At 36.3% G+C, this 20,670-nt stretch overlaps 1 protein-coding gene across 1 annotated transcript in view; it reads right to left on the reverse strand.

The window, feature by feature from the left end:
- Positions 1 to 20,670, reverse strand: part of LOC150102317 (proteasome subunit alpha type-6-like) — a 117,465-nt gene that overhangs the window by 77,246 nt on the left and 19,549 nt on the right. The window contains exon 3 of the mRNA XM_090398921.1: positions 13,094 to 13,175. Within this exon, the coding sequence (XP_090255047.1) occupies positions 13,094 to 13,175 (82 nt within the window). The remainder of the gene's footprint in view (positions 1 to 13,093; positions 13,176 to 20,670) is intronic.

Raw genomic sequence — 20,670 nt, forward strand, 5'->3', positions numbered from 1 at the left:
TAACTGGCATTATATGTAGGTGAAGCTGGATGCACAATTCCTATCCAGAAAAAGGAACATAAACGACATATTAAATTTAACAACTATGATAAATATGGCCTTTCTGATCATCACCATTATCAAATTCCTGATATATACCCTCTAAGAGTGTACAGCATATAATAGCACTACATGAAAAATTTATATCATTACTAACTTCCTATCTACAATTTTTCTCCAAATCAGGCAACCTATCAAGACTCCAATATTATAAGGTCTTATATTTCTGTCTTCTAAGGCATTTTTTACTGTATCAATCCAACGATACATCTTGGTCTTCCTCTGGGTCTTTTACCTGCCAACCTGGCAGAGAACACTTGTTTTGCTACTCTTTCCTTTCCCACCATACCACCTGAGATTAGCTCTGCTAATGCATTCCTGGATGACAGCAATGTCAAGTTCTTTCCTAATATCCTCAATTTTAATATGATATTGCCATTGGTGCCATCTGTTCATGCCCTTAATCTTTCTCAGTACTCTCATATCTGCAGTCTCTAGTCTTTGCTCGAGTGTCTTACTTCTAACTCTGGTGCCTACAGTGCCCCCCCCCCCCCCGAGTTCCGGACTGGTAGGCCGGTTCTTGAATTTTGAAGACTCGAAAGGCGGTTCTCCGCCCCCCCCCTTGCGCCTACACCACCCAACTCCGAGTTCCTGAGTGGCAGGTCAGTTCTCCTTGAATTCTGATCTCCTTAAACTCCATGGTCCTCCCCCCCCCCCCCCCCCCCGACACCCAACCCCAGAGTTCCGGAGTGGTAGGCCAGTTCTCCTTAAATTCTGATGACTCTAAAGGGTTTCCACCCGACTGGTGGGTGCCTAGGTTAGCCCCTGAGTGCCGAGTCTTCAAAGCCACCCCCCACCCCTACAACACCCAACCCTGCGAGTTCCGGACTGGTAGGCCAGTTCTCCTTGAATTCTGATGACTCAACACTCATAGCACCCAGAGTTTCAAAACCTTTCAAAAAAAAAAAAAAACATACGAACGTGACATAAAAAAGCTTTTCATTTTATATATATATAGGGTAGATTTATTCAGTTGACTTCCTACCATACCAGCTTTATGATTCTGTTGTCTATTTCTATATTTAATTTACCATCTTCAGTAAAAATCATGCCTAAGTAGCTAAAATGTTTTGCTTGTTCTATAGATTCTCCGCAGTTGATATTTTCACTGTTTCTGCCTATTTTCATTGTCTTTGTCTTTTTAGTGCTGACCTTCATACCATATCTATTACAACAGTTATTCAATTTAGTCACAGAATCTTGCAGACTTGCAGTGGATTTATTTAGAAGTATAACATCATCCACATAAAACAAAGACCTGACATTAACATAACCAATTTTGATATCAGGTTTAATACCACTTTCCTTCATAACGTGATCCATATAGATAATGAATAACAGAGGGGATAATGTACATCCTTGTCTGTAGCGCTTTGAATAGCTTCATTCACCAAATAAAGGCTGTCAGGATCAGATCTACAGAACTTAAATACAAATCGTTATATTCCCATGATTTCTCAACTATCTATTATAAGGCAAAAATCTGATCCTGACAGCCTTTATTTGGTGAATCCAGGTTATTCTTCACAAGCTTCTCAACCGTTTCTTAAGTACACTTGAATATATCTTACCAGGCACACTCAGTAATGAAACACCTCTGTAATTCTCACATTCAGTTTTATTTCCCTTTTTTATGTATGGGTGCTATGAGAGTTCTACTCCAATCATCTGGAATTTGTCCCTCTGTCCAGGATTTCTGAACTATGCAGTGTAACCACTGTAAGACTTCTATACCTCCATACTTGAGCATTTCTTTTCTCATCGAAAATCATCTACTCCTGCTGCCTTATAACATTTCAGGCTTTTGATGGATTTTTCTACTTCAAGTATGGATAAGTATTCCTAACTGCATGCCTGGTCAGCGATATCTTTTTCTCCAGGTTTCATGTCACCTTTATCATCTAATTCCTTTTATAGGTTCTTGATATTTATTTGCTATGTTCTTACTCCTCCCATGACTTTTGCTTAGCCAGTTTAACACAGTGTTTAGCTTTCTTACATTTGTCTTTCTATTCTCCAAGAGTACAAGCTGATTTATTTGCCAGGAACTTTTAATATGCTTTCTTCTTTTCCTTCACTGCCTAACTTCTTGTGTCCACCATGGAGTTCTGATTTTTCTATTCTTGCAGACAACCTCACCACATGCTTCTCTGGCTGAATCAACCAGTGTTTTCTTCAGGGCTTGCCACAATCTCCAAGGTTTGGTTCCTGTTCTCAAACTCTTTCATTTTTTCTTATATAATATTGGCGTATTTTAGTCAAGAGTTCACATTTGAGAGGTGCTCAACTTTTATTCGCTCTTCTTTAAAACTTTCTTAAATGTTCTTCTTTTCAATAATATGAAATTCAATTTTATCCTGCTCAAGACTAAATGGTGATTGCTTCCAATTTCGAATCCTCTGTACACTCTGGTGTCCTGCACCAGGGAGAAAACATCACTATCAACAATAATATAGTCAATGAAACTTTTCTTATTCCTTGCCTCTTCTCTCCAAGTGAATTTGTGCACATTTTTATGTTGGAACATTGTGTTAATAACTAGTCCATGTCCACAGCATAAATCCACAGGTATTTGCCATTATTATCTTTGCTCTTTTCTCCAAATTTTCCCAAAATATTTTGGTAAGTCTGACAATCATTTACTACTCTTCTATTTAGATCCCCAACAAGGACCAACTTTCCTTTTTCATTATGTCAGTTGCTTTCTCTAAAGCCTCAAAAAATTCCTCACTTCTACTTTAGTAGAACCTTCTGTGGGACCATAGGCACAAATAAGTCTCATTGTCCAGTTCCCCATTCTCATATTTGCCCACATCACTCTACTCAAAACTGCCTGCAATTCAAGAAAAAATAGCATCATATTTTGTGTTGAATACTATGGTTACTCCTTTTCCTTGATTGTCATTGCCTGAATATAACATTTTGTATTGCTCAGTAAGATCTCACCAGTTTTTGTCTTTTTTTGTTTCAGTCACCCCTATTATGTTAATCTGGAACTTATCTAATTTTTCAGCTAGCTCCATTTCTTTGCCATTCAGGCTTCTTATGTTGATAGTACCGATCTTTAACTCTGGTGATGTTGAGTTGGGGTACGCTTTCAGATTTGTTCCAGTAGCTTACTTTTTGCTGTTTGTCCTGATTCCCTGCCGAAAACAATGGGGCCTTGCGTAACTTGGCGATGTCCCAGCCGGCATGAAATTCTGTCATGTTATACCATCATTTGAAATTTTGGTTTAAGCCAATAATACAATTTGGTCGGCTAAATCTCAAATTGCTAGCCCACCCTCACTCGTTCAGTATCCAGGTAGATACCTAACAGGGTACACCAAGAGAAGGTGAGGATTTGACAACAGATCAGAAGCTCGTTTCTTAAAGGTTCCACATTCTTAAAGGCTATGTGGAGGTATCCTCTCAGTTATATAGCTTTGACCCTTAAGTACCCTGCCTTTCTGATCATGCCCTGAATATTCTACACAGAAGCAACTGAAAAGGCATCTATTTATTATATCATGCCCAAGCTTGTATGAACACAAATTTAAGGAAGTCTGTGAAATTCTAATCAGCCACCTCAATCTCAACAATAATGATGGTCTAAAAATCTAAAGCCTGTGTAGCTCAGTGGAAGTGGCACTTGCATCTTCTGTGACAGGCCGCCCAAAGGTAGACTTAAGTTCAAGTTTAGTCGCTGACCTGAGGAACTTTTTCTAAGCATATCTTGACCAGTTCCCAGGTTAGTTGATCTCTGGCACAGGCAAGTGGTTTTTTCTCCTGGAAACTTGAGTTTTTCATCCCATAAGCTCAAGATCAAGAAACTCTACCGTAGAACCCACATTATTTCAGACAGTAACATATTCTGTTAGGGTTAGGTACCAACAGATGACAGCACTTGTTTGCCTGTCTCTTCATCAGTGGCAGCGTATAATTACTGATAGTCATAGACAGCTATCTCTGATTGGTTACCGGTGGAGATTGAACTGTCCACTATCTCCAAAAAAAGCCAGATAGGATTAAAAATCCTCACCTACTCCCTATAAGGGAATAAAATAAAAAAATAAAAGGTAATAAAATCTCATTATAATTAAGACTGCAGTAATCCAGGTTCTTAGCCTTAATATAACAAACACTTATGTTAATTTATTAATTAGAATATGAATTTTTTTTTCTCAGTAGAGATCAAGCTAGTAAAATAACATTGGTTGATTAAATTAGTCACTTTGACATGCTGCTTGAATTGTAATGTAAGTTGCCTGTGTGTGTACTGCATGATGACCTTAATATAAAGGTCGAAATGTCAGGAATTTAAGTAATTATTCCTAACACAGTAGTAGTCTCCATAATTTTACCAAAATGAATGCTGTTCACAGTATAACTTTAAAAGAAAGAAATTCTTTAAAATTAATTGAAGTTGAATTGAATTTTAGAATCTCCAAAAAAAAAAAAAAAAAAAAAAAAAAAAAAAAAAAAAAAAAATTTACTTCCAGAAAAGAAGTAGAGACATCAACTAGACATTCTCCTTTTATCAAAAAGTATCAAGAGTTACATTAAAAGATATTTCATTGTTTTTAAATATAGTGATTCCTTGATTAAATATTTGAATACAATGGAAAATCAAACTGTTAACTGAAGGTGCAGTTTTTAATTTCAGTTTCACATGAATGCAAAAAGTCATAATTTACAATAATGAATCTTTTTACAACTATTTTTGTGCACTCTTACGGTTAATTCTTGTAGAAAAGCTTATACACTGGTTAAACGTGATAACTAAATACTTAAGGAACTGACAGCGTACACTAGAAATATAAATTAAATCAACATTAATATATACTCTCCATATTTCAGCAACGTCATGTTGCAATCTTCACGGGAACTTAAGATAAAGACACGTGCACACAAGTACTACATAACAGCAAATGAGAAACGAAGCAAGGAAGGTACCGTTTTCCTAAAGTCTTGATGGTGCCCCCTGGCTGTATTAGGTGTGCTTGGCCTTTGGGCTGAAGTTCTTCTGATATATCTTTCCCAAATTTGGGGCAGTCTCATGCATCCAAATTTGTTGAGGTTTGGCATGTTCCTAAGGGCTGAGGCTCCTTAAGAAAGTCACTTCTTGGCCTGTGAAGATTATGGAGTTTTCTAATTTGTGAGTTGGTGGGATTTGTTAGATCCTAAATGAAGGAATCTTGGAAAGAAATCATTCATTTAGGGTCTAACATATAAAAATTTGCAACCATAGAGAAATACCAGCACATCAGTTGTAATTAAAAGTGAAACTTCCTCACTTTATGTAAAAATTTGTATTCTTTATTTAAGCACTTTATATTTAAGCTATTGTGATTAATTTGAGATTTCATTTTGTATGGCTTAAAAAAGAGGGATAATGTGAATTAAATTTAAGCCTTACTTAAGCTATGTAAAATCTATTGTGAGTCATCATAAAGCTGTTAAGTATTAATTCCTGGAAGGCCTAAAGCTACACGCGTTCAGCGTAACACTGGCTAGTATAGCTTATTCGGAAAATCACGTAACCACGTATTCCATGAATCTGAGTATATCAGCGTCATAGAAACGAAGGATTAAGCCAAAGGGTGAAATTAGTAAGGATCGTGTGCAAAAAAGGGGCTGAAAAAGAGGGCACTCTATAGGAATATAAAAGGGGATTGAGCCTGGAACACAGGGCATTCTCTTGGTCTCTTGTCATATCGTTTTCCTGTTGGGTGGTTAGGAAGTTGGGGCAGTTTCGTGTAAGGGGGGAGTGAAGTCTGTGATGTCGGGCAGCAAGCGTTCGTAAAGAAATGAAGCTGGATTCTATGCAAAGCTGAAGGTAAAAATTCCAGTCCTAACAGAATCAGGCCGTTGCTGAACAGCCCCATCAAGTTGTTCCTGAAACGCAAATATTTTGAGTCTGTTTCCAGCAGAAAGAATGAAGATAGCGTAACTTCTACGTTGGCGTATAGACAGCCAAAATAGATGAGAAATATCTAGAAAAACCCGTGGTGCAGAACGACGCGGAAAAAAGTCGGTAAGGTGCTATTGCTCTAATTTTGTGTGAATGTTCATTAGAAGAAAGAAGATTGTTTACGATTGTGAAATTAAGAACTTTATAGTAAGGAACTCTGTGGACAGTCACTATTTAGAAGGTTAACTTCGTTTGTGAGTAAGAAGAATTGTTTAGGAGAGATCTTTTGTAACTTGTATGTGATAGGATTAACTTGATGCGATATGAAAGGTAGAATTTAGTGTCTCAGTAACATTAGAATGGTTGATAGTTTGTTCTTACGAGTAATACTGTTAGAAGGAATTTAGCTTAACTTATTATCATTTGATTTATTTCCCAATGTGTAATTACTATGTTTAGCATGCCTTATAAGTTTTAATTAGTTCGAATGTGTTAATCTCTTAGTTCGAGTTTATTTAGTATTGAACATAATTAAGTGTATGAGTTTGTATTGTGTTTAAGATATTCCAATAAACATGTCATATTTTCCTAAACCTGAGTCATGCCTGATTACGATTCCAAATTACCACTTATAAAAATAGAACCTATTTTGGCGGGAAGGATTTAGAGAGTGAACATAAAATATAGATTTAGGTCACGACTGCAATAATCTAGATCTATACGGCAGTAAAGTAAGATTTTGGGTAAGAAAGCTAAGAATCTAGTATTGTATTCCTGAGCAAGGGTCTTTTCTGCTAACGGAGACTGGCTGGCGCAGCTAAATATAAATTTGCCAGTATCCGAAGAAGAAACAATCCTAGATATAAAAATAAGATTAAAGTAGAGAAGAAAGAATAAATAACGAAAGATAAATTTTAACAATAGAGCAGCCAGTAGGATTTTGATCGTATAAGGTTTTAGGTAAGTAAGAATAAGATTTACGAATTAAGGTAAACTACAAATTGAGTATAAAGATATAATTAAGTATAGAAACATCAATATAAAAAGTAGAGAAACATCGATATAACAACTTTTTAACAGATTGTATTCAATGGGGAGGTAAGTACCTTGATCTAATAGTAAAGCCTTAAGCTAACCTATGTAGTCATTATGATTGAGTACCACAGTGCCGTTCCCCTTATCTGCTTTGGTCATAACTATTTCTTTGTTTTTCTTCAATTCCTGTAGAGACTTGTATTCACTAATGGATATGTTGGTTTTGCTTTTGTGAGAAAAAAGACAATAATAGAAAAAATTAGAAAACAACAACTGAGATGGATTGGACACACCGTACGCATGGATGCAGACAGACTTCCTAACGTCCTAATCAATACTTTTCCAAATGAAAAAAGAAGACCTGGAAGACCAAGAATTACCTGGCTGAAATGAATAAAGAACATCTCAGGATGCAGAACATATAAGGAACTTTTTCGAACAGCAAGGAATAGAGAAGACTGGAAGATCCTGCTCAAGAGAAGACTCAAACCATCTTAGACGGAAGAGAAGAAGAAGAGAACACAGGCTACATCCAATCTAATATTGTTGGTGATGTGGTTTGGAAGGTGACGAATCCCGCATTCAATCTGGATCATTAATTCCTCGGCCAGTAATTTCCTAGGAGCAATGGCGAAGTTGTGACCATGACAGCGTCGAGTGCTTCAGGCTTCAAGAGAACTGAAGAAAGGTTATGTAGTACTTGCATTATGTAGAACTTAAGATAAAGACACATGCGTGCATGTGTCTTTATTTTAAGTTCCCATGAAGATAGCAACGTGACGTTGCCGAAATATCGGAAAGTATATATTAAAGTTGATTTCATTTATATTTCTAGTGTACGCTATTAATTCCTTAATAATAATCAGTTATCATGTTTAACTAGCGTATAAGCCTTTCTACAGAATTACTATCATCCACGGAGATTCCATCGCACACAAGGCCCACCATTACGGCAAACTGAAGCTGAAGTTATCTAGACAACTGAATCGTCTGACCTTCCTAAAACACTGCCGGGATAATCAGGTAATCCTAAATTGCGCAAAATTTAAGCGCCATTTCGTTTCACAGAAAGCTCTCCATATCTACAACCAGGCGAGCCAGGCTTTACTTCGGGAGCAAATTAACGCTACACGCAGTTCCCTAACCGATGTAAACAGAGCTATTTTAACGCTAGAGAATGGGCTTTCAAATACGCTAAATCACGAACTTTGGTCAATTCTACGACTTCTCATGCACTGCGGCAAATAAAGAATTCGAACGAATACAGAGTCGACATGTCGACAAGTTTGATAAATTAAAAAAGAACTCGGCATCCAAACCAAAACTACAAATTAACATTGTAGAAAACCATTCTTTGGTTATCTTGAAGCCTAAAGCACCCAACTCTCTGTCACATGGTCGCAACTTCACCATTGCTCCTAGGAAATTACCAGCTGAGGAATTAATGATCCCGATTGAACGTGGGATTCACCACCTTCCAAACCACATCGCCAACAATATTAGATTGGATGTAGCCTGTGTTCTCACAAAAGCAAAACCAACATATCCATTAGTGAATACAAGTCTCTACAGGAATTGAAGAAAAACAAAGAAATAGTTATCACCAAAGTGGATAAGAGGAACGCCACTGTGGTACTCAATCATAATGACTACACAAGTAAGCTTAAGACTTTACTATTAGATCGAGCCTTACCTCCCCACTGAATACAATTCTACCAACTCACAAATTAGAAAACTCCATAGGCTCCTTAAGAAAGTCCCTTCTTGGCCTGTGGAGATTATTAACAGACTAAAACCATATAACTCTAGACTCCTCCTCGTATATATGGACTCCCAAAAATACATAAAGAAAATGTGCCATTACGTCCCATAGTGGAAGGCATTGATTCCTCCACTTACAAACTAGCTAAATATTTAGCCAAAGCGCTCTCACACTATATTGGCAACACACCATCACACATAAAAAACTCAGCCCACTTCAAAACCAGTATAGAAAACCTTACACTCCAACATAATGACATAATGGTCAGTTTTGACGTCTCCTCCTTATTCACAAATGTCCCCCTCAAAGAAACCTTAGAGCTAACCCAAGCTAAATTTCCTCCCGATATCTCAGCCCTATTTCAGTTCACAATGAACTCAGGCTACTTCGTTTGGCAGGAAAAATTCTACAAACAGATAGAGAGGACAGCCATGGGTTCACCACTTTCCCCACACTCGGTATCTTTATGGAGACTTTTGAAGAGAAAGCCTTAAACTCTGCCCCACAAAAACCTACGTATGGCTTTGCTACGTTGAAGATGTGTTCGCTATTTGGCCACATGGCCCAGATACACTCCTCTCCTTCTTAACATACTTAAACAACCAACACCCTAGAATCAAGTTCACCCTGGAAAAAGAGAAAAACAATAGCATCCCTTCCTACACACTAGTCACCTGCCAACCTGATGGAACCTTGGTTTTCACAGTTTATAGAAAACCCACCCATACAGGCAGATACATTCACCAACAATTCCCCCCCCCCACACACACACACAACAATATGGAGTTAAGACACTATTCAACAGGGCAAAACTATTCTGTTTAATCTGTTCAAATGACCAAGTCCTAACCACTGAACTAAATCCCATCCTTAACACTTTCTCAGCCAATGGCTCCCCCCCCCCTCAAAAAAAATAATAAATCCAGTTATCCACAACCCACCTCCCCCCTTCACAAAAAAGATTAGTCTAAATCCATCACCATTCCCTACATCCGAGGCACCTTGGAAAAAAATCAACAAAATCCTAATAAATCATGACTTGACCTCTTGTTCCAGACCATATAAAAAATTGGCATCCCTTATCTGCTCCACTAATGACCAACTACTTCCCAATTTACAGTTTACAGCTGCAAGGGACCTGGTGTATACCAGGTCCCTTGCAGCTGTAAATTATCCTACTTTGGCCAAACAGGCAGGACAGCAAATATCAGAATCTCAGAACACAAGACTACATCCGATTTCACCAGTACAGTCACTCTGAGCTTGCAGACCATGCTCTGGATACTCGTCACAGAATAAGGTGGAAGAAAGCCACAGTAATACACTGCAGCAAGTTCAAATATGGAAGACTATTCATGGAATCAGCCTCAGCCCTTAGGAACATGCCAAACCTCAACAAATTTGGATGCATGAGACTGCCCCAAATTTGGAAAAGATATATCAGAAGAACTTCAGCCCAAAGGCCAAGAACACCTAATATAGCCCGCCAGAGGGCACCATCAGGACTTTAGGAAATTGGTAGCCTCGCTTCGTTTCTCATTTGCTGTTATGTAGTACTTGAGTGCACGTGTCTTTATCTTAAGTTCCCATGAAGATGGTAACGTGACGTTGCCGAAATATCGGAAAGTATATATTAAAGTTGATTTAATTTATATTTCTAGTGTATGCTGTCAATTCCTTAAGTATTGAGTTATCTTGTGGTTAAGTTTTAGTTTCAGAATTAAATGCTACCAACACTTGCCATGTGCATGTTTAGAGAATGTGATATGTTTAAAAGATGAAGTTTATTATTATTTTATTCATTTATTATTTTTTTTTGAATTGAACTGCACCTACACCTGATATTTGTAATAATTTCAATGGTCTTTATTTAGTTCAACGACTTTACTAATTGTACAGTAATATCAGTTGTCTATCATAAGACATTTTCTAATTTTGCTAATGACTAGGGTAGACATTATTAACTTCTTGCAGCCTAGATGAACTACTCCAAATGCAAGCCAAGGTTGCATTTGGAGTAGTCAGAGCTGAATTGAGTATCAGTAGCCAAATAATGGGAAAAAAGAAGAACAGGAAAGCAAATTAAGAATGGAGACCAGAAGATTTGTTTTAAAATATTCAGACTATATGACTAATACATAACAAGGTGAATCCAAAAATAAGCTTTTAAGGAAAGGTGAAATCTTAGGACTAATGGACTAAAATTCTAATTTAAATGGAACAGTACCAGTTAGCATTTATTCAATATTTGAATAAATGCTAAAGGAAATTTTTCTAGTCACAAGGACATAACAAAATAAATTATTATTACTATTTAGAAACAAGTGAAGGAATTTTCCTGATGCATTTGATTTGTATGACATTAAGAAACATTAACTAGTAAAAGAGAATTTGTAATTTTCTAATCAGATTACATGAGGTAAGACAATATACCAAAACTCTACAGAATTTTGCAAATAAGATATTTTATCTGGTAGATTAATGGTTAATCTTTATAATATTCATTTGTAAAGCAGTTCAATAAGAGTCAGTGAATGAATATTTAATTATAAAACAGCTCTCAAAAAAGTAAATCAACTTAAATGATCTTGAATCTAAATTTTATATTTATTAATATGAAAGTTTATCTAGTAAATAAACTTGTTTAATCTTAAATCAATTTTTTGCTGTGTGTTAACCAAAACTGGTGCAACTGGCAAGCCTACAAACGTATTAAGAAGTAGCAGAATCTACAGCATTCCACTGCCATATGTAGGCAAAAGAGAGAGAGAGAGAGAGAGAGAAACTGATATTTTTTCTGAAAATATAGATGATAGTGCTTGGGGGAATGCCTTCAAGAGGAAGGTTGCTCCAGAGATTGGAGGAGAATAAAGAGGAATAATCAGGTTTAGTGGGTTTGAAGTTGTGATATACAGTTGCTGCTGCTCATGTTTTAACATACTTAGTGAAAAAGCAAAGATATGATGGACGCCAGTTCAGTGAAGCAGCATCCATGGAATTAGCCACAAAAGAGACATAATACTAAAACTGACCATATGTGAGACAGAGGGTGAAATGAGTCAGTGAAAGAGATCATTTATCAGCCAGACTGCCTCTTATACAGCAACAAATTCTAGAGAGAGAGGTCCTTAGTACTCCACATACATGAGAGCAGTATTCTAAGTTTGAGCAGATTTGAGTTGTAGGGAATTAGTAGCTAATCAGGTAAAAAGTAATACTCATTCATTTGTAAAGCAGAAAAAGATGCTAACTGATGTATTCATGCCATGAAAAGCTAGCCATTAGTCCAGAAAAAGAGATCTGATTCTTTCTGGTGATGTGTTATTATCAAAGATAAGATAGGTGAATCGAGATTATCTCCCTCTCCCTGACCACACACTTTTCTATGAGGAATATGTTTCACAGTAGCACCAAAAGTAACTAGGTTATCTTCACCTCATCAAAGAATAGTATGAAAGGCTGTGTTTAAGGTACTGGTTGTAGAATATCTAAGACAGGAATATTTGGTCATTGCAAAGTTTGTCAAAAAAAATGGGATGAAACATAATAACAGCAGCAAAACTATGGATAACATTATTGGTTAATGAGAGGGCATTTACATAAACAAGAATATCAGAGGGTAGCCTTAGGCACTCCTGCAATGATAGAGAGAGAGCCATCTACCATTACATGCAGCAGTTGATCAGAAAGAAAAACTGACAACAATAACAGAGAGGGGAAAGGGCAAACCAAAGGATGAAAATTTGCTTAGCAGCTCTAAATGCCAAATCTGATCAAATGCTTTGGAAATGTCAAGAATAACTGCACAGGTTTCTTCATACCTTTCCATGATTTGGAAAAACCTATATAGACTGGCAACTGGTTGGCATATGCCAGATAAAAAAAGGTATAGAACAGGCATTAGCTCAGCACAATCTATGCATATAACTGAGGAAGAATACCACTGAGAACATAGGATGTTTTGAATCTTACTACTTCGAATTCTTATGCTGTCTTTGTAGTAAATGTGTGGCACACTGTTTCTGTTCTGACAAATAATTTGCCTTGGTCATTAATGCAGGAGAAGAATGATGCTTTATCTTTAGATGCTGCATAAATGACTAAAGCATTTACAGTATATCTGGAAAGAGAAGTGGCTAATAAAAGTTTAAGGGTGTTTGGGAAATGGAGAGTTGGTTAATGCCAAGACAATTTGAACAGATCTGCTTCCAACAAATACTCCTGTTATCTTTTCTAGCTTGGTCAAAAAAAAACTTAAGTTATATTACATAAAAATGCATAAGAAATTTTTGGTGTGAACTTGCCTACTAGGCCTGTCATGACACAACCTACGTAGTCTGTTATCTTGTACATGTGAGTCACAGTACCAGGATCCACAAGTTGATCCTAAATACAGAAAACAAAACTGATGTATATATCTTTCCATCTAAAAAATGTTTAATCATTCATATGGCATAAAAAAAGTTCATATTTATATGACTGATTGAAAAAAGTTCTTTCTGTAAGTAATATTGCTTAATACACAACAGGTTTGCAACCTTAATCTCTCCATTTAATAAAATACTTTTGTTTGACCAGGATGGGCACGAGATGTTTTCATGGCAGCATTTAATATACATCAGCTGAATCAACATCACTTGAAAATGCAATGGTTTCCACATAATTTTTGTCAAAAGATTAATTTCACAAAAAAGATTCTGATTGAATCTATTGCTGTGGAACATGCAAGAAATGAAACTGAAGCTGTGGAACTGAAAGATCATTCTGCATTTCAAGCCAGCCAGTGTATCTTATTGATCAGTAGAAATAAATTGCACAGTCAAGAACAAAATACGAGCCATGTTTCAGTAGTAAAGATACTCACCACCATGTTTGACTTCTGAGTCCAGAGTAATGGAATAACTACAGATTCACTTATATGAATTCTTTAATGCAATAATGACATTTCTAATGAGTGTCCCAATCATCACAATTAAATTATGACAGTTAAAGAAGATTAATTCTATAGACTCAAAATATATATAATATATTAATTTGTGACATGTAACTACATGCTCTAAACTCAAAAACCAATTATTGTCTTATGGTCCTGTTAATAAGTAAAACACGAATCAGCAATAATGAACAGTATCCAAAATAACTCCCCAAAACTACAAAAGTAATTTTTTTTTTTGTAAAGTTAATATTTTGACAAAAATTACAGGTATCCCTCGATTAACGCGGTTAATTAATCCCTCGATGTTACCGTGTATATCAAAATTGAGTTAATCAAATCTAATAATCAATGGTAAAAATTACAATTCGTCCATGATCGATTACTGCACTAATAATTCGTTTTATATGGTACTCTTTTAGGAAAGATAAAAAATGAATGCAAAGTAAATGTTTAATAAATACTTGTACCTACATTATTTACTGCAATTTTTTTATCAAAAGAAGTTATCAAGAGTCGTTTGAACAGTTTTAGTTTTTTCCTTATCGGCAGAAATTCTACAATAACAAGCAAAATGACTCTCCAGACCTCGGCAAACAAGCAATAAAACAAAGGAAAAAACACTGCAAATATAATACATGATGGTACAAATTAAGTGGATATTGAATCCAACATTATTTCATAGCCGAATATAGAAACTACAAGTTTTGTGCCGAACATATACAAAGTAAAATTTTCGGCAGATGCAAGCATAAGCAACCTTATGGGCAACTCGTAATAAAGGTGGAGAAAGCTCCAGATCGCTTTCCTTAGTATTTTCCATAATGTGAAGCACATCTCCTAGAGGAGATGTATGATAAATAAGCCTTTGGCTCTCTATTTCAGTAATACATGATGGTTTATTTATTTTCAGTTATAATCTAGAAATTATTGAACAAAGAATAAAAAAAAAAACTAAACCATACTATACTGACATCAGAGGTCGCGGAATCTCTCAGATACAATTTACTTCAAATATTACAAACATTTACATAACATATGTTAAACCAAACTGACAGCAAAAAAACAGTGCGGAATATCACTCGTAACATACAATTGCACAGCTACTCATGACCTCCAAGCTATACACTGAATTGTGAATTGTGTAAGAATATTTATATTAAACATTTTGCATGTATCTGTCAGATCAGCTGTGAGCTCTGCAGGGTTAAAGGCGCATTAATCAAAACTTTTGCTGCATATATCAAGGGATTACTGCATTTAATTTCGCTGTGTTAAGCAAGGGATAACTGTATATGGAAACCATTGGGGGTGGTATTTCAAAGGTTCAAGTGATGCCAAGTCAGCTAATATATAGCAGAAAGTGCATGGTAAAATAGCAAAATATGATGAAAAAATGGCAATCAAATCATTGAGCACGTCTACTTTGAGTATTAACTGGATACAAATGCCATACAAGCCAAGCAATGTATATGCAACATTTGCAGATTAAAAGATATAGCAAGTAACTGCATAGTCCGAAATGATTCAAAACAATGGCATCAGATAAGCGAGTTATTTAATGGCCAAGATAAAATAGAGCTGGTACGAAATTGTACCCTCTGGCACCAAATGATTACAGGAGATGGTTACCTAGTAACTGCTGTGAATTCATGATGTACTGCTAAAACAGCTTGCACTGGTTAACTGCAAAGGAACCATGCTCCTTTAGGACAATGCAAGGCTTCATAAAATGCAATGACTAGTGACAAATTCAAGTTTTAAAATGATTTGTTCAAAGAAAGTCATCTAATTTGGAGGGTGACAAAGATGTCACATCAACTAAACAGACATACATAGAAAGGGGGTACTTCATAAATGAACAGTGAAGGTTACCAAGATATGAGAACATACAAGCATTTATCAACCCATCATCCATCTGCTCATCAAGTTTGTCCCTAAAGCAAAAATAGTCAGGATTAAAACAATCAAACAGAGTTAACTAAATAGTCACACTCTTTTTAACAACTGCATAACTACTATGTAAGTGCCAGTGTATTCTTCAGTTTACAATAAGAAAAACACTGATGTGCAACTTTACTTTCTTCCAATCATGTAAACTAACAGTTATGCTATATGGACAAAACTCCTAGAACCTTAGTCTCTTGCCTCCTAAAGAACTTGTATTCTTTCTTGAGGTCACACAGAACAAAGACTAATACAAAACAAAGTTGCTCTCTATATGACAGCAACATAACAGCCGAATTCTTCTTCCACATTAACAGAGACCACAGAATAAAAATATTGTCTTCATTCAAGACACTTCTGTAACTTCACTTTCTATATGAAAGTAAATCACATCATATATCATAGAAATCATATATTAAAATATGACTTCTGCATTACTTTAACCTTAGTATCACCTATGGGTCTGGCTCCCAATGACAAGACCTCAATAAAGGTCGAAACCGGTCTGGGTAGTGACCTTTCCCATAATGCATAGCATTATACATACCCATAAGGATATGTGCTTTGCATTATTATGCTATACTAAGGCAAGTGATGTGAAGTCAATTGCTTCTATATACGAGTTGCCCTAGTCCCGATTATATTTCAGGTGTAAACTTTTTTGCTTACACTTGGATAAAGGATTAAACCAAGTATATAATTTATTGGTGTTTTTAATTTATAAAACTATATCACTTTAGAATGAATTAATTTTCTATATGAAAATCAACATTCTAAAAACATCAGTTTCAACTCTTCAGAATAACCTTTGCCTTTTATATTAAAGCATCTGAAGAAATAACTAAAACCATATCCAGTTAGAAATCACTTATCAGACTGAGAATCTTAAATAAAACGAACTTTACTGGGCCCATTCTATATGAACTGGAAACCAATAAAGTTCCTTTCAGCTTCAACTGAAATAAATCCTATATGGAGGATATCCTTCCTGTCTTCTGTTTCTAACTTTTGTTCTAATTTCTGTCCAGTCTTTATATGTTGAAGACACAAACTCCACAGCTTTACTCTTGCTTTGTTCCATTTTTACTCCATGTTCGATAAACATTCTTTTTGCTTCTGCGCAAGCTTGAAAATGCAGCTGAGAAACTTCCACTCAAGTCTTTGTGTACCACTATTGCTGCTTTCCAGCATTGGGCTTGAAATGACTAAGTTCCTTCTTCACTTCAAGTTTATTCAATAACAATTTCACAGTGAAACAGCCAGAATTTATAACAATTCTTCATTTCTCAATCTTTTATGCACTGAGACAAGTTTTTAATTATTCATGCAACATTAAGTACAACAATAACTTTTGCTTCGCTCATAATTGACAACATTTCGTACACAATGTAAAGTTTACATACAAACAGCTCAAGTAATACAAACTTATAAAGAATCACTAATATCTAATTTAAACATTTATTTTATAACTAAGCAAAACCTAAGCAGCTAAAAATATTAAAATAACATTGCAAAATGTCTTGCTCACAATATACAAAAACAAATAAATATACATTATGCTGCATTATTATTAACTTAAATTTAATTCATTTTTATATTTTTAAACATGTGGGATACCTGAATTTTAATACAGATATCTTACAAACTTAAACCATACAACCAGTGGATATATTGGCTGCCAAAAAAATCCATAAACAATGTTCCATTACTCTATTGAATGGCATTGATTCACTCACATGCAGTCTAGCCAAAGCGCTCACTGGATTACCTCTTCGCACACAAAAAATTCTGCCACCTTAAGGCCAGTATAGGAAACCTAATTCTCCAACACACTGACATAATGGTCAATTTTGGCATCTCCTTTCTGTTCACTAATGTTCCTCTGAAGGAGACCCTGGATGTTATTTTAAAAAATACCAAGCGCAATTTTCTCCCTATATCTCAGCCTTCTAAGTTCACAACGAACTCTGGAGTTTTTTCATTTGGCTAGAAAAATTTTACAGACAAAATTGAGGGGACAGCCATGGGTTCCTCCCACCTGGCAAACTACTTCATGGAAATCTTTATAGATAAAGCCTCGACCTCTGCCCGACACAAACCTACAGTTTGGCTATGCTATGTTGATGATGTGTTCTCCATTTGGCCACATGGTCCTGAGGCTCTTAACATCTTCATAGCACATCTTAATAACCAGTGTCCCCAGGATCCAGTTCACCTTGGGAAAAAAGTCTCCCCTTCTTAGACACCTTTATTATATGCCAACCTGATGAATCCTTGGCATTGATAGTTGACAAGAAATAAGCAGCAAAATCATCTGGAACTGCCTGTTCGTTGTATTAGCGATGCCAAATACGATCATATCAAAAATGAAACCAGCAGCAAAATGATTAATATTTGTTTATATGCATCATAAAACATTCACTGTATGAAAATATAGATTACAAGGATGCAGTTGTTTAACAGATTGCAGCAAAACTAAGAGACATCAGAAGACCAGGAAAGTGATTAGGTTGATACACCTGAGCTTCAGTGAATTAAAGAATGACTGACTCAGCAGGATGCCAGAAAATGTATTGCTGGAGAAAAGCAAATGAAAGCAGCCTGTTATTAGCTACACTGATTTTGTTCAGTTTGCAATCAATCACAAAAATACTGCAGAGTACACTTGATAAATTCCTCAGACATGATTAACTTTCAGGATTTATGTACATGTTTGTTTAGTACATATATTGAATTTGAAAGGTTTGCTTAAGGGTCAAAGCTGTATAACTGAGAGGAGACCTCCACATAGCATTTAAGGGAATGCAAAGAATTGACCAGCCTCCTAACCTAATGTCCAATCCTCACCTTCCCATGGTGCTCCCTGTTAGATATCTACCTGGATACCGAACGAACAAAGATGGGGTGGCAATTTCAGACTTAGCCGACCAAATTGTACTTCTTCTGCAGCTTTTCCCACTTAAGTAGGGTCACTGTTTGTAGTGAGTCTCCTCCACGACCTCCTGTCTTGGGCTGCAGCCACATCCAAGTTCTTCATACTGAAGGCTGCCCGTGCTTCCTCCTCGCCTGTACATCCATCTGCATGACCTTCCTTCCCTCATACTCTTCCTCCCTCCTCATCACATGACCAAACCATCTACACCTTGCCTCCTGCATCTTTGCTCTTAAGTTTGTAACTTTCACCGTCCTCTTACATAGTCATTTCTCAGACGATCCTTTCTGGTTACCACACATCCACCTAAGCATTCTCATCTCCGCTACCTCCATCCTGCCAATGTTATTTTCCCTCAGGGCCACAGTTTCCATAGCATACGTCATAGCTGGTCTCACTACTGTCCTGTAGATTTTGCCTTTTAGATTGATCGGCATCCTCTTATTGCAGAGCACTCTAGCCATCTCTCTCGAGTCCCTCCATCCTGTTTGTATCCTGCATCCCACTTCCTTATCAGCCTCACCATCCTCTTTCATTCTTCAACCTAAGTCACTGACCTTCCTGATGACATTTCCTTCCAGCTCCAGATCTGTCTCCTGGCTGCCATCCACTTTGCAACACATATACTGTCTTACTTCTGCTTAGTCTCATACCTCTCTCTCTTCCAGTACTTTCCTCCAACTTTCCAGTTTAGCTGCCACCTCTTTTCTTGATTCTGCATACAACATAGTCCAAGGCACATCTTCTCTCACCTCCTCCATCACCACCTCCACAATATTAAACAGGAATTTACTTAATGCTGACCCTTGATGCAAGCCAACTGTCACTGGAAAACTTTGTCTCTGCAGGTCCAAACTCTTGTTTTCACATTCCTGTACATCTCCTGCACCAGCCTGACATATTTCTCTGGTACCTTCTTCTCCCTCTGACACCTCCAGACTTCTTGTCTTGGCACGCTATCATATGCTTTCTCCAGATCAATTTCACCAGATCCGACCAAATTGTACTCATTGGCTTAAAACAATATAAAATGATGGTATAACATGACAGAATTTCATACTGGCTGGGACGGTATGAAATTTTTTGGGTTATTACTAACACAATGTTCCAACATAAACATGTGCACAAATTCACATGGACATAAGAGGCTAGGAATAAGAAAAAGTCTCATTAACTATACTATTGTTGATAGTAATGTGTTCTCACTGGTGCAGGACACTGGATTGCACAGAGGATTTGAAATTGGACGTGATCACCAATTAGTCTTGAGTAGGATAAAATTGAATTTCATATTGAAAAGAAGAACATGTAAGAAAGTTTTAAAGCAAATACAAAATGAGCAGGTTTCAGATATGAACCATAGACTAAAATACACAAACATTATTGAAGATGGCATCAGTGGCAATATCATATTAAAAACAAGAATATTAGTAAAGAATTTGACATTGTTAGTATCCAGGAATGTGTTAGTAAAGCTAATCTCAGATGGTATGGTCACTTAAACAGAATGGGAGAGGAAAGATTAGCAAAACAAGTGTTCTTTGCCAGGTTGACAGGAAAAGACCAAGATGCAGGTGGGCTGATACAGTAAAAAGTGCCTAAAAACAGAAATATAAGATGTGATAATGTTGGAATCTTGACAGGTGACGGATTGATTTGCAGGAAAATTGTAGATAGGAAGTTAGTGATGATGTAAGTTTTACATGTAGTACTATCATATCCTGTATACCCCTTGAGAGTACATATCAGGAATTTGATGATCATAACTTGATTTTTATAAGAATGGTGGTGATGATTTACAAGTTATGCAAAAGAAAATGTTGTCCAAGAATACCTGACTATTTGTTCTGAAATTAATCTGAAGTTGCAGGATGGGCTTTATTTTATAAAAAGGGTGAGAGATTAAATAGTACCACCTGCTGGCAGAGATAGGAATTAGTTCAATTTCAGAAACACCAGCAAGGCATCTTTGAGAGTATCATCATGCAAACTATTGGCAGGGACAAACATTCTAAGAATGAATTAACTTATTAAATTAATTACATAAGATAAATAATCCCCTGGGTGAA

The sequence above is a fragment of the Typopeltis vanoorti genome, chromosome 10 (genome assembly GCF_054136105.1).
Source record: "Typopeltis vanoorti isolate ZY-2024b chromosome 10, IOZ_Tvanoo_1.0, whole genome shotgun sequence".
NCBI classification, from domain to species: Eukaryota; Metazoa; Arthropoda; class Arachnida; order Uropygi; family Thelyphonidae; genus Typopeltis; species Typopeltis vanoorti.